Source organism: Mchenga conophoros, linkage group LG18 (genome assembly GCF_057382185.1).
Source record: "Mchenga conophoros isolate Kocher_MC1m ecotype Shallow Benthic linkage group LG18, M_conophoros_male_GT1.1, whole genome shotgun sequence".
NCBI classification, from domain to species: domain Eukaryota; kingdom Metazoa; phylum Chordata; class Actinopteri; order Cichliformes; family Cichlidae; genus Mchenga; species Mchenga conophoros.
In genome coordinates, this window is record NC_140543.1 from 31936838 (window position 1) to 31949989 (window position 13152).

A 13152-nucleotide genomic window follows, 5' to 3' on the forward strand; every position below is an offset into this window, starting at 1 on the left:
TGATGAGTCATTTTAGCCTCAAGCCCTTGCAAGACGACTCCAAGCCCATCTTGCAAGTGCAGCTGCTGTTCTTGGCAGACTGCAGTTTAAGCAAACATCTGAAACAGAGATTAAAGCAAAGCATCTGTTTGTGTGTAATATTATGCTTCTTACCTGCTTATTGTGTAGTTTATTTGGTGTGTTTAACATAAGGTGAACCTGTTGGGGGGTGTGTGTGTGTGTGTGTGTGTGTGTGTGTGTGTAGCGCACCTGTACAGATGCTGCAGACGACTGTATCTCGTCCAGTTTTAACTGCAGCTCCATCTTCACTTTGTTTGAGTCTGTCAGTTTCTCATCGAGACGTTTCACATCCTCTGCAAAGACAAATCCACAGACCACAAAAAGAAGCGTTAACAGGTTTCCACTGAACCAAACATGCACAATTTATCGAGGTGTATAGCTTCTGTAGTGAACTTACCAGAGACATTCTCCACCTCCTGTGTTCTCTTCTCTAGCAACCGCTCCAGCTCTCTCTTCTCTGCCTCAATCTCATACTTGGTCTTGGTTTGCTGGATCCATACATACGTGCACAAACAGTACTTGAATTATACTACTACACTAAGAGTGTGTAGAAAATTGAAATGTGTAACAATTATCCGGTATCTTCAGCAGACTTCTAAAGGAATTTCTGTGTTAATCTGTGTTAATGATGAGTAAAAGGTCTCTTTTTTATTACCTGAGGTAATGGTTTTTCACTAATTCACACAGGGTCAAAAACATACAGACTCAAACACATGCGTACATCCTCACTAATACTTGGTTAAATGTCTCTTAGCAAGATGCACCTCAAACAGACAATTTTGGTAGCCATCAACAAGAGCTTCTGGTATAACTCTGGATGAATATTTCACCACTCTTCTTGGCAGAATTAGTACAGACTCTTCACTCTGGAGGAGTATGCAAAAATTGTGAAAGGAACCCGATACAAGCCAGTAAGTCAGGAAAGCTCACTTGTGACCAATGACAGTGATACTGACGTGAGTTGTTGAGAATATCCTGGTAAGCGCTGCTGTTTTTACACGTGCTAGTTACTCTTAGCCAGTTTTAGTGAAGCTTTATTTGAAGAGGCTCTAACATTGCTGGACTGTGACACTTGGTGACAAAACTCTCACACAATGTAAGAATAAACTGTTTAGTCTGAAAATGCAGAAAAGGAATTATAATTTGCTTCCATATCAGACACCACAGTTCTCTTCTCCAGACCAGTCTCTAGCACATACATAAAACCCAAGGCAACAGTGTCCATCGTGAGTACTATATCCAAGATGGAGGGGCACACATGGTAGCTCCTAATAACTAGTGCCTGCTCCTATGCGTTTTTAATAGATCACTTCTGAGTTTATGAGAATGCAGTAATTACTTAGAAGATGTAATTACACACTAATCAATGTATATTTACAAGTACAATAATCCTTTTTTCTGTTAAATAATCTCAAAAGACTATGATGCTACCATTACCAAGCTTAAAGATGTTGATTTTAGAATAGAGTTTATATTTTTGGTGAGTCCACTACAGCATAAAATTCTAGGATATATGCTTCAGTGGGAAATCCCTCAGACCTCACCTCCCTAGAAATGTAACTATACGTCAAGTCAGCACAGCCCATGACTACTGTGATTGGCCTGTTCTGTACCATCGATTCCTCCTGTGCATTTCTGGCTATTTTTTCACTGCAGTTTATCAATTTATCAGTAACAGATTAACAATCATTGTCTACTAGCAGCAACCAACCAACCCACCCAGTGACATCATGCTATGTACTCGCACAACATGGCAGTAAACACTAACCATGTTCAAAGATTTAGCTAGGTGTAGCACCGATAAATGAAGCATAATTGTATCAACACAGCTTTTAAGTTATGTCAATATAAAGCCCTTATCGGCATGTTTACCTGTTGCGATGGTTTATCTTCGGTGCTCTCTCCTTCTATTCCCTTTAGAGCGCTCAACTCTTCATCTGAAGAGAGAAACATTACAACCCATGGCATCACGAGATCCAGAAAAACAGTGCTAGACTACACTAAAACCTCATGATTCATTTAAAAATAGTCTCTGGTAAAGCATAAAAAGACTGTACAATGAATTACACTAGATTTCTTTTAATAACCCTCACACCCAAATCAGGTGCCATTGGCAGCTGTAACCTCTGAAATGTCTAACTGAGAGTGTCTTTGCAGAAACATTTCAGCCAGTGTTATAAACTAAATAGGCCTTGTTTAGGCCTATAATATAGAACACCAACAAGGATGGTCATCTATAACAGCAGAATATCAGCATTGGCTAAAACCAATATCACTTGTTATCAGCCTTATAATACTGTGCAAACGTTTCAAGCCACCCCTCGGTTATTTATTTTTTTCTAGGAAAAATGGGAAATTTAAGTGAATAAAAACAAAATATTGTTAAAACTGTTCAGTTACTAAAGATCTATTTGATCTGAAACAACAAAAATTTTTTTAAAAAGAAACTAAACAAATGGAATAACATATCAGCATCTGATTTCAACCTACATTTTTTTATAATCCTGTTTTCCCAGAATTTCACAATCAGTGCATCATTAAACATCAATGTATTTTTTTTTTCAAAGTGGACTGTACAATTAAGTTCTGTGCTGATATAGACAACATGTAGAATAAAGACACCGGCTGATATGCATATGATGACTTACTGAGCTTTTTATTTTCCTCCTTGAGGGTCTGCAGATCTTTGGTAGCAGACAAGATCTGTTCCTGACTCTCCGCCAATCTCTTCTCCATGTCAAAGTACTGTTGCTCTATATGGGGCAACAGTCAACAGGAACACAGGTGTACACAAGAAATATACACTTTAGTACTTGTCCGGTCACAAACACAGAGATCTGCAATGCTGATTATTATTTATTTATATATATATATATATATATATATATATATATATATATATATATATATATATATATATACACATAATATTTACATATATATTAACTTATAATTTGACAAAATCCCTTTTTCAGTACTGATAAAAGGTAGTGCCAACTCTATTCGAATTTACAGTAACATTGTGTGCATTTGGTTAATGGCGACAGCATAAAAACACAGGCTGGTACAAGATGTTTTTCAATAATTTGGGAACTGTTTTTTATTTCAACACACTACACATCACTACTTAATAATAAAATAACTTCAACAACTGGACAGATCTCCCTTCCGCCAAAATTAGCCTTAGCTTGATAGCGCAGCTAACGTTAGCGTGCAGGAGTAAGGGTAGCGAAACACATACAACATGTTTTATACCCAAACAGAGTGAGTACTCTAAATACTAGAATACTGGAATCTAGCAAGCAACAAAAGCAAGTTAAACGCCAAATAGCTAACCAATACGGACTTGTTCTAGGTACCCACCGCTGTCTGCTTTGAATCGCTCATGTTGAGTCTGGAGCACCTCGTTAGCATTCTGCAGCTCCGTTACAAACTTCTCCAACTTGTTCTGGATGCCTTTCGGGAGCTTATTCAGCTCCGTCCGCTCCAGAGCCTGAAGCAGGACGACCGCCATCGCTACCTACTCGTCCCGAAGAATAACGGTAAACTCTTGTAAAATAATCTTAATCTGTGCACCGTCTACAACCAAACTAACAACTAAAAAATGTCAAATTAGACGCGTACACAGGCAGGAAGTTTGCTTCATACTTTCAAAGTAAGGTAATGAAGTTAGACGAGGTAAATGAAAACTACTTATTAAAGCTGAGATGCGATGAATCGATATACGCTCTTCGAATATAAAAGTTAAATTGTTAATTTAATGTATATGGGCAGCTACAATGTATTTATCTGGTCTTGCCTCCAAGCCTACTTGGCTCTTATTGCAGCAAATTTTATTTTGAAGAAAAACTCTCAGCGCTAGTTTGCTTTGGTATGCTGACCATTTCCATCCCGAGTCACCTATTACGACACAGACGTGCGACGGAAATCTGTCAATGCATTTTTTTTTTTTTTTTGGTCTGCTGACGAACCATTAGACCTGTCAAAATTGCCTGCTTTTTTGGTTGAGGTTTTAGCAACTGTTTTACTTCTTTTGAATATTTTCCATGGTACGTGGAAGCTTATGACGTCCACGCTGTATTTTATAGTGAACCTTAACTGTTATTTTAATGAAATGTAGCTAAAATATGAGCTAGCTAAAGTTAGAGGGGCAAACAGCTGTAAATAATCAATGAGCGACTGCATATTTACTGCTTTTAATTCAACCGTATTTATAGATTAGAAACACTCACTTGTTGTAGTGCTCCACATCTCTTTTCCGTGAACTGTTTATTTACAGAAGCTCTTGGATAAAGTGCAATGTTTTTATCACCTCTTCATTTCCCTGTCAGAAATAATGGGTCGTGGATATATAGTCCAAGATGATGTGGAGGGATATCTGTCGAAACTCTGTGAACAAAAGGCAGACCCAGTCACAGGACTGCTAATTGGACAGGTACCTGTGTATACTAACATCTGTCGTGTATTAGGCCATGTGTAAAAACAGAACTTTGCATTCATTATACCAATTTTTTTTATATGCAAAGAGTGTGTCTAGCGGTGGCATATGTAAAATATGTTCAAGATATTGAATCAGGGCTACAACCAAAGTCCTTTTTAGAAGCAAGTAACAGTCACAAATACTTTGTCCATATAATATCAGAAAATAGTTGAAAAATACTAAAATCCTTTCAGGATGGAGTCCAGAGTTACTCAGTTTTATGTGAGCTGTGAAATGGTGAAAACGATTCTATGTTCTAAAAGATTAGATGGAAATTAATTAAATGCACTACATATAGTACTGTGCAGAAATATTCTGCTACCCCCATTTTCTATGTTTTATTTCCAAAGATCCAAACATTCTTGTCATTTTTTATCATGGTCTTGAGCTGCAGTTCTTCAGACTTTCTGAAGGTCTGTCTATTGCAGTATAGTCTCTGTATGTGACCATTTTCAGAGCAATGTTTCCAAGAACTGGACCGAAAATCCATGGCAGCAGGTCTTATGGAGTGATGAATCCAAATTTGAAATCTTTGGTTCAAATTGTCAATATGTATTCAGACAGTCGGGAAAGTGGTGCAGCAACAATTGTCTACAGCCACCTGTAAAACATTGACGGAGCCTCTGTTATGGTTTGCTTCTGCATTGCAGTCAGTAATGTTGCACTCTCACTAAAGTGCTTGCTCATAGGGGTCATATGATTGTTGGGGTTTTCTCTGTATTATTGTAGGGTCTTTACCTTGCAATATAAATTGCCTCAAGGCATTTTTTTTTGTGATTTGGCCCTATATAAATAAAATTTAATTTAATCATCTTGACAAAGAAAAAAACAAAATGCAGAAAGTCAAGAGAACAGTTCATGAAGACTGCATAAAGAAATTACTAGAAAGCTGCCTAACACAGAGTTCATGCTGTGTTGAAGAATAAAGGTGGTCATGCTGAATATTGACTTTCAAGCTAGTTGGAATTATAACTGAGTTTTAGCCTGTATACTGTATTTCCATGTATATTTGCACGTTTTCATAAATCACTGGACCTATTTCCAATTTTTCTGGCAAAATCTAAAGAAACAAAGAGTGGCTAAAGACTTTTGCACAGTACTGTACACATGCTTTAAAATTAATACGCGAGCACCATATGTCACAATACGATAGGACATCAACATGCTGTGTGTGGAGTGAAGAGAGATTAATCAATATTACTGACTAAATATTTCAGAGCTCAACGCAAAGGGATTTTGTTGTCATGGCAATTCGGACCCCCCAAAAGGAGGAGTCTGCTGCAGCAGCTAGAAACTCTGTGGACAAGGAGTGGGTCACCGAGCATGCTCGACAGGTAGTTAAAGAGGGCCATGCCTCTCTTCCAGCACAAACTGATTTGATTTCAGCATGTATTATGCTCATGTATTAAATGAGGAGTGGAATGTGCTTTGAAATGAGCTGTGCACCTAGGTAGACAGACTTGCACACTGCTAGGGTTCATGTTTGCTATTGATTTCCAGGTGTCCAGGATGCTGCCCGGAGGCCTCTCTGTAGTGGGAGTCTTCATCATCACTGATGCAGATGCCAAGGACGCACTAACTACACTCCGACAGGTGAGAGTCATGTTGACACTGTTTCCAGCAAAATCATTTTGAAATTCTTGTAATGTGCTATAGCTTGTAGTGTGAAGTTTAATCGAAAATCAACTTAAGTGATTAGAAACGAGGTCTCAAACCTGCAGCTCTAGAGCCACATTTAGCTTTTTTGCCCATAATCCAGTTACTCTCTGTGGCTTTGACCTAAAATTAATATATCAAAATGAGCATTGTAAATTTTTTTACAATTTACTTCTTTTTTTTTATCATTGTTTTAAGTGATTCTAAAAAATGTGCAGCCTATATGTCAAATTTAAAATAAAATGTTTTAATATGTCTGTCACCTGGTGCTTTATGCTTTCACTCTTGCTAAGCTCCAGTAGTGGTGACTTCCATGAAGGTTAACACATAAGTGGCTGCACATAAATAGATAGTTCCACCAGCTGTGAATTCCAAAGCTTAAAAAAAAGAAAAATCATGGAGAAAATTCGACAATTTAAGTGCAGGAAACTTGCCTCCAAACCTCCAGTACTTGGCCTGATGTGAAAAAGTAATTGCACATAAACCTAATACCTGGATGTGCTACGTGTGGCAGCAAGAACTGGTATGTTTTTCGGAACATTATCATAACAAGTGATCTCGAGCTTCAGCGTACTGACTGATGGGAAGACGTTCTCCTTCAGGAGTTTCTGGTAGAGAACGGAATTCATAGTTCCATCAATTATGGCAAGTTTTCTAAGTACTGAAGCAGCAAAGTAGCTCAAAACCATCACACTACCACCACCAAGTTTGACTGTTGGTGAGATTTTCTTTTCATGAAATGCTGTTAGTTTTATGCCAGATGTAACGGGAATCAAACCTTACCAAAAACCTGAGTTTTGTTTTTTTCTCATTAGGCTACAAAATATTTTTTCAAAAGTCTTGGACATTTTCAAGATGTTTTTTGGAAATGTGAGGCAAGCCTTTGTGTTCTTTCTGGTCATAGATTTTGCCTTGCCATTCTCCCATGGATGCATTTTTTTTTACCAGTTTTGTCTTAGTGTTGAATGGATAATAATCACTATAAGTCTTTACAGTTCAGCACAGATTTGTTAAAAAATGCTTTATTTAATATTAAAATTTGCTAACAGGGTTAGCTTAGCTTGTTCAGATGGAAGACATCATGTGACTTTCATGTGGTTCAAGACTAAACACAAAGTGTGTGAAGAGCTAATTCAGTTTGATGGTGGAAATATTGTTGGAGCATGATTTTGTTCTTTATATAGCTATAAAAGAAATAAAAATAATTCAGAGATTTATTAGAAACTTTCTCACAAAAACACTACCATCAGTGATCATCTCAACTTTTTTTTTTTTTTTTTTACCAAAATGCAAACTTCCTTTTAGCTGATGTTGTTGAACTAATTAAAGCTCTAAACCCAGTCAAGTATATCTTAAATAACATTGATGACAAAGGTTTGCCTGAAAACCCTACAACTCCATAAGGAGCTTGCTTAACTTAACTTTAATACACTGGAAACAGTCTTTCAATTTGTCTTTGACATTTGCACTTCAGTGCTAGAATAATCCCCAACTCCAAAAGGAGTGAAATTAAATGTAACCACAGAAAAGTAAAAAATTGGTAACATCATGCAGCGTGTGTGTGTGTGTCTAGCTGCTGTTTGCAGTGGAAAATCTGATCTCCTCTGAGCACCTGTGGGACCCTGCAGATGATGATGTCACAGACTGTGTCACGCTGCACATCAATCCCAAAACCAGAAAGTATCCTTTTCATCAGCTTTGCCTTTGGCTCAGGTAGCTACCATACAGTGTTTGTGGATGTTCTTTAACCCAGTGGACTAGAACTGTCTGTAGAACCTTTGACATCAAAGACCCCAAGGTCAGTTTGCATCTCTCATGTCTTACAGAAAAGCAGCTTCTATCTGCACAGCTCTAAAATATTACTCAAATGTGTACTGCCTTTTAAAAAAACATTCTTTGCTTTTCCCAAAACATGTAATCTCACAGTTTTGGAACACTATTTCAGTATGGTGTTATAAGTCTTATTCACTGAACAAGGAAATCTATTATGTTCTGACTTCACAAACACAGTGGTAAAGTCCTTCCACGTTACATTTATCAGGGGTTGTGAATTAAACCTTTTAAAGTGAGATGTAGGCCACAAGGTTAACAGTCTTGATATATGTTGTGCTGTTCTCTTTCATACAATGCTGCTGTTGTTGTTGTTTATATGTTTTCCCAGAGTGTGGCTAAGCCTGCAGATTGGAAGTACCAGTCGGGTTTGTGCTCCTCCTGGGCCACCGTGTCATGCAGTCTAAATGTAGACATGCTGCTACCACTACCAAACAACAGAACCAGCACAGGAAATATGGAGGAATGCCTTAAGGTTGGAACACACACTTGTGCATGAGACCTTTTTTTTTCTTCATGGGAACAGTTCTGACTTGGTTTTCTGTTTCAGGAAGGACTGAAAGCGTGGGCACACCAGATTGAGAGCGGACTGTGTCTGATTGATGGAAAAAGGCTACCCGAGGACTCGGAGCTCACAGTGGGACAGGTTGTTTATGATACTTGAATGAATGAATAAATGCTTGATTGCTGGTTTAGGATCGATTATTTGCACACTTTTATGCGCAAATCAATTCCAACATAGACTGCTGTGGCTTGATGATAAATAACAAGTGATTTTTTGTTGAAAGGCAGCAATAAAATTCTGACATCCAGTGTTTTTCTCTAGAGGAGGAATGTGAGACAGACATACACAGCTCAGCTGCTCATCACAACGGTAAGAGACGCACTTTTCTACTCTAATTAAGCACTTAAAACACTGTTTTTTTTACTGCAAGCTTCATTCACCCAAGCACACACACATTCATACCCCCATTTTTCTGTACCTAAACTCCATATCTAACATTTGCACATACACTCACATTCCGATGGATCCATAGGTGGAAACTTCAGTAGGTTTCCACCTATGGATCCAGTAGCTTAAGTATCTTGCCCAATGGTACTTTAACATGTAGATTGCTGTAGCACGTAATTGAACCACAGACCTTGTGATTGGTAGATGACACGTCACACAAGTAGTGGCAGTGAAGCCATAAATGGACACATGTGCTTGTGTTTGGTACATTTCTGTTAAAATTATACATATTTGCTGGAGTAAAGCTAAGTCAAGTTTTGAGAAGTTTGTGCATGACCATGAAATAAAATTTTGTCTTCCTTTGTGTTAGGAAAACAAGAGGTTAACAGATGTGATTGAGCAGTGTGGCGGCAGCGTGTCAGTAACAGGAGCAATCCACAGCAGAGCTTATCTACACAGCAACAAGCCAAAGGCCAGACTGGCAGAGAAGGTAATTCTTTAACATAAGGGTCATTACAGATAAAAGATATGAAGTTCAACATCTGAGAAAAAGAATGACCCACAAATGAAATGAAAACAGAATTTATTATTTTCTCACGGAAACCTCTCTTGCGGACAGCTGCTGAAGAGGGATGTGGTTTCTACGGTGGCCACGAGAGTTCAAATGATGCTGGAGGAGCTGCTGGCATCAGACCAGGAGAGCAAGGGCAGCTGCAGAGACAAACAACAGAAAGGTGCAGACGCAGTATGCTCCACCAATCAGTTGCTTACAGCTGTACATAGATAAGTTCAGGGTCATGGGTGGGTTTACTGCCAGCCAATGAACACATAGAGGCAGGATTTGAACACAGATAAGACCTGACCTCAACAGTACAAGGTGAGCAATTAGTAATGGATGGCACACGCTATTGTTAATCCCAAACACCAATTTCATAGTTGGTCTGGTATGAACACAGTGTATCCACATGTATACATGTGGCCAGTGCTTCTCACAAGAATGACACTGCTTGTGTATTGTTAAGGGGGATCCAGACCTGTTAATCCATGTAAGTCTATGGAGATGAAACAGCTAAAATGATCATAACTCACTGAATGTTAAAGCAGTTTAGTTCAAATAGTACAAATGCTACAACTACAGCCCCAATTCCAAAAAGGTCAAGACATAAAAAGCATCAAATGTTTAAACTGTGAAAATGTAGCATTTTAAAATGTATCAAAGCACTGAGTGGGATGGCAGCAACACATCTCAAAAAAGTTAGAACAGGGCCATGTTTACCACTGTTTTCTCCCCAGTCATCTTTCAACAATACTATAAACATCTAGGAACTGAGGAGGCCGGTGGAGTGAATGAATAGTGGAATTGTAAAGCGCTTTGAGGGTCTCGAAAAGCGCTGCATAAATGCAATCCATTATTAGTATTAGTATTATCTTTCTCCCACAATTCTTTAAATGAGTAAGGAGGAGGAATAAGGAGTAATAAGAAAAATGTTGTCTGTCTACACCTGATCACTTGATGGTGACATCTTCAAAGCAAGCCTCCTCCAGGGTGCAGGAGCCCCTCGGGGCTCCGGCCTCTGGGCCTGCGGCTCGGTTCACTCTGGCACAGCTGGCTGCCGGCAGAGCAGCCAGCTGAGAGCGGGCACGCCGGTGCAGCCCCCTCTAGCTTCTGCTCGGTGGCTACTGGGTGACGCCTCGTCTGGGGATCCTCAGCCCTTCCCATGAGGGTGGCACGGATGCCTCCTTGGTCCTCCTTGGGCTCTCGCACTCTGAGGCCTCTGGATGTCTGGGGCCTGGATCTCCTCCATGCCTGCTTCATGCCCTGGGGGACGGGGCTATGGCTCTCTACATCCTCTTGCAGACCATTACATGTGGAAACCATTTGAATACAAGCGCGCTGATCCACATAGGTGTGCACATGGGTGTTCACTGTTCGTAGACTTAAATTACACCCTTCTTGGCTGCTACTTCAAAGCACATTGTGCGCTGTCTGTCCTGCGTGCTGCACAACAACACTGAATATTTAGTATTTACTGCTGTTTACACTTAGCTAGATTAATGCGATGGTGTTGTGTTTAGTATGTTGCTTTGGTTTTTTTTGCTTGTTTTCTATTCTTCTTCTCTCAACAGGTGATCCAGGAGATTTTTTTTTTCTCCCCCCCTTTCTCACTGTCCCTCTCCCCTTCTGTTTTTCTTTTCCTTCCTCTTTCTTTCTCCCTTTCCTATCCCTCACTCATGTCTGTCCCATCTGTAACATCTGAAAATAAAATATAATAAACAATAAAAACAAAGGTCGATCAAATGGACCAATACGGCAATGCCACGATGATCCATTTGGCAAAATAAATCCACTGGGTATCCTTGTTGGTCTTCAGACAACAATTCTGATGGCTAAAGAACCAAATGGGACAGGCAAAAAAAAAAAAAAAAGAATGAATGAATGAAAGTTAGAAGTGAATAACCTTACTGTCGTGTCTTAATAGATGAGCACCATTAGAAGAGATGTTAAAATCAACGACCTCTCAACATTAGTTACTGTACCTGCGCTTCTCTGTCTGTCCTTCAGAGCTGTTCTGCCTCCCCCATCGTATCTTTTGTCCACTAAAAGTCAGCGGGCCACTCTGTGTGTGTGACTACCAGTTCAGTGATGAGGGTTTATCTGAGGTGACTGAGCGGTTGAAGGAGATGCTGGACATTGATGCAGCTGAGGAAGACTTGGATACCAGACAGGAAATGACTTTTGAAATCACAGGGTGTGATATTACACCAGGTGGGCACAGAGTTTGTGTTTGTAAAGTAGTATTTTCACACCAAAACCAAATTTCTAGTTTGGGTATCAGTTTTCACTTTCTCCTTTTGTTGTCACGGTATTGTTTAAATGGTAAATGGACACATTTTTTTATATAGCGCTTTTCTACTCACCTGGAGCACAAAAAAACACTACAACATGCGTCATTCACCCATTCATACAAGCACTTTTTATCCCTATGCTTAAGTGCTTTCTATCTGACACACACACATCAGGATCGAACCACCAACCTTCTGATTACTAGATGACCTGCTCCACCTACCTCCAGACCAAATCTTAGTGCCATTACTATATGAATGCAAAATATGTAATTGTGACGTGCTGCTGCAGAGAACACGTGCCAAACTGCAGATGTGAGGTCAGATGTATATTAAAACAAATTAAAAACCATCGTAGCTCATCCATCTAATGGATGGGTATAAAAAAAAGTTCACTTCAATGGAATTTCCTGGGTTGGGAAAATCTCAGTATCCCATCTCTGTCATCATTTGGTGATAGAGTCAGCAACCTCCTCAAAGCCTCAGCCTCAGTAATACAACAATTAATGTTTATTTTTGTTGTTAACAGTGGTGCGATGATAACTATCAGTTTACAGTTTATATTAATAATGATGTCTGTTGAAAATTCCCATCACAAAGTTAAACTGAAACAACAAATAATTAACAAGTTACTTAATGAAATCATCCTGACTTCACAAACTTACTCCCTAGCTGCAACATTTTATGACACTAACAAATTCTAACCGTTAAATCAAGTGAACATCTGTATGTGCACACTGATGGTACTTTAGTTACGCCATTTTCACAATAATCAAGCAGGAGTTGGTGATGAGGGATGTTAACCTAGCTGATCCAAATGTGTGTTGTATGTTTTCAGAGCCCACTCAAGAAAAAGTCGAGGCGCCAGAGCACAAGAAAAACTACATTGGTAAAGACCTCTCATCTACATTTAATAAATTGTGTTAGCAAGACGAATGCTACATTTGCTTATTATTTTTTTTTGTATCATCCAATCGTCTTCTGTTAGGGCTCAGTATTCAAATAACTAAAGTCTATTGTGTAGTGCTTTGATAATGATTAACTATCGGAAAAGAAAAAAGAAAAAAAAAAAATATATATATATATTTTTTTTTTTAAAGGACATGCATGCTTGTGTACTCTGTCCTGACTGTCCTCCTTTTTGTTGTTTAGGTGTTGCCATGGCTACAGCTGTTGCCTTACTTGCTACTGCCGCCTCGATGCTGTATCTCAATGACATTTGAGGAAAATGAAATAAAGAAATAGTGTTTTGTTTTGATCTTTTCTGCCAAGTGGATCTTGGTTGAATCAGAAGATAACAAATAGGGCTGACTACAGTTATTTAAAAAAT

At 38.9% G+C, this 13152-nt stretch overlaps 2 protein-coding genes across 6 annotated transcripts in view; one reads left to right on the forward strand and one right to left on the reverse strand.

The window, feature by feature from the left end:
• Nucleotides 1-3687, reverse strand: part of LOC146554195 (nucleoprotein TPR-like) — a 34438-nt gene extending 30751 nt beyond the window's left edge. For 3 of the 5 annotated variants that reach the window (XM_085256096.1, XM_085256095.1, XM_085256094.1), the window contains exons 1-5: nucleotides 3424-3686; nucleotides 2709-2813; nucleotides 1933-1997; nucleotides 458-548; nucleotides 250-353 (exon numbers count right to left, since the gene is read on the reverse strand). In XM_085256096.1, coding sequence (XP_085112222.1) covers nucleotides 250-353; nucleotides 458-548; nucleotides 1933-1997; nucleotides 2709-2813; nucleotides 3424-3574 — 516 coding nt within the window. In that variant the 5' untranslated portion in view covers nucleotides 3575-3686. Of the gene's footprint in view, nucleotides 1-249; nucleotides 354-457; nucleotides 549-1932; nucleotides 1998-2708; nucleotides 2814-3423 lie in introns of all 5 variants that reach the window. The other 2 variants (XM_085256097.1, XM_085256093.1) reach the window with 1 other exon arrangement.
• A 270-nt stretch (nucleotides 3688-3957) lies between these two features.
• On the forward strand, nucleotides 3958-13080 carry odr4 (odr-4 GPCR localization factor homolog). The gene is made up of 14 exons (XM_085255175.1): nucleotides 3958-4109; nucleotides 4392-4495; nucleotides 5758-5874; nucleotides 6041-6133; nucleotides 7770-7876; nucleotides 7958-7994; nucleotides 8358-8501; nucleotides 8577-8672; nucleotides 8853-8900; nucleotides 9349-9468; nucleotides 9598-9712; nucleotides 11542-11745; nucleotides 12661-12711; nucleotides 12975-13080. The coding sequence occupies exons 2-14, from the start codon at nucleotides 4397-4399 to the stop codon at nucleotides 13043-13045; spliced, it is 1302 nt and encodes a 433-aa protein (XP_085111301.1). The 5' UTR covers nucleotides 3958-4109; nucleotides 4392-4396; the 3' UTR covers nucleotides 13046-13080.
• Nucleotides 13081-13152: the final 72 nt, after the last annotated feature.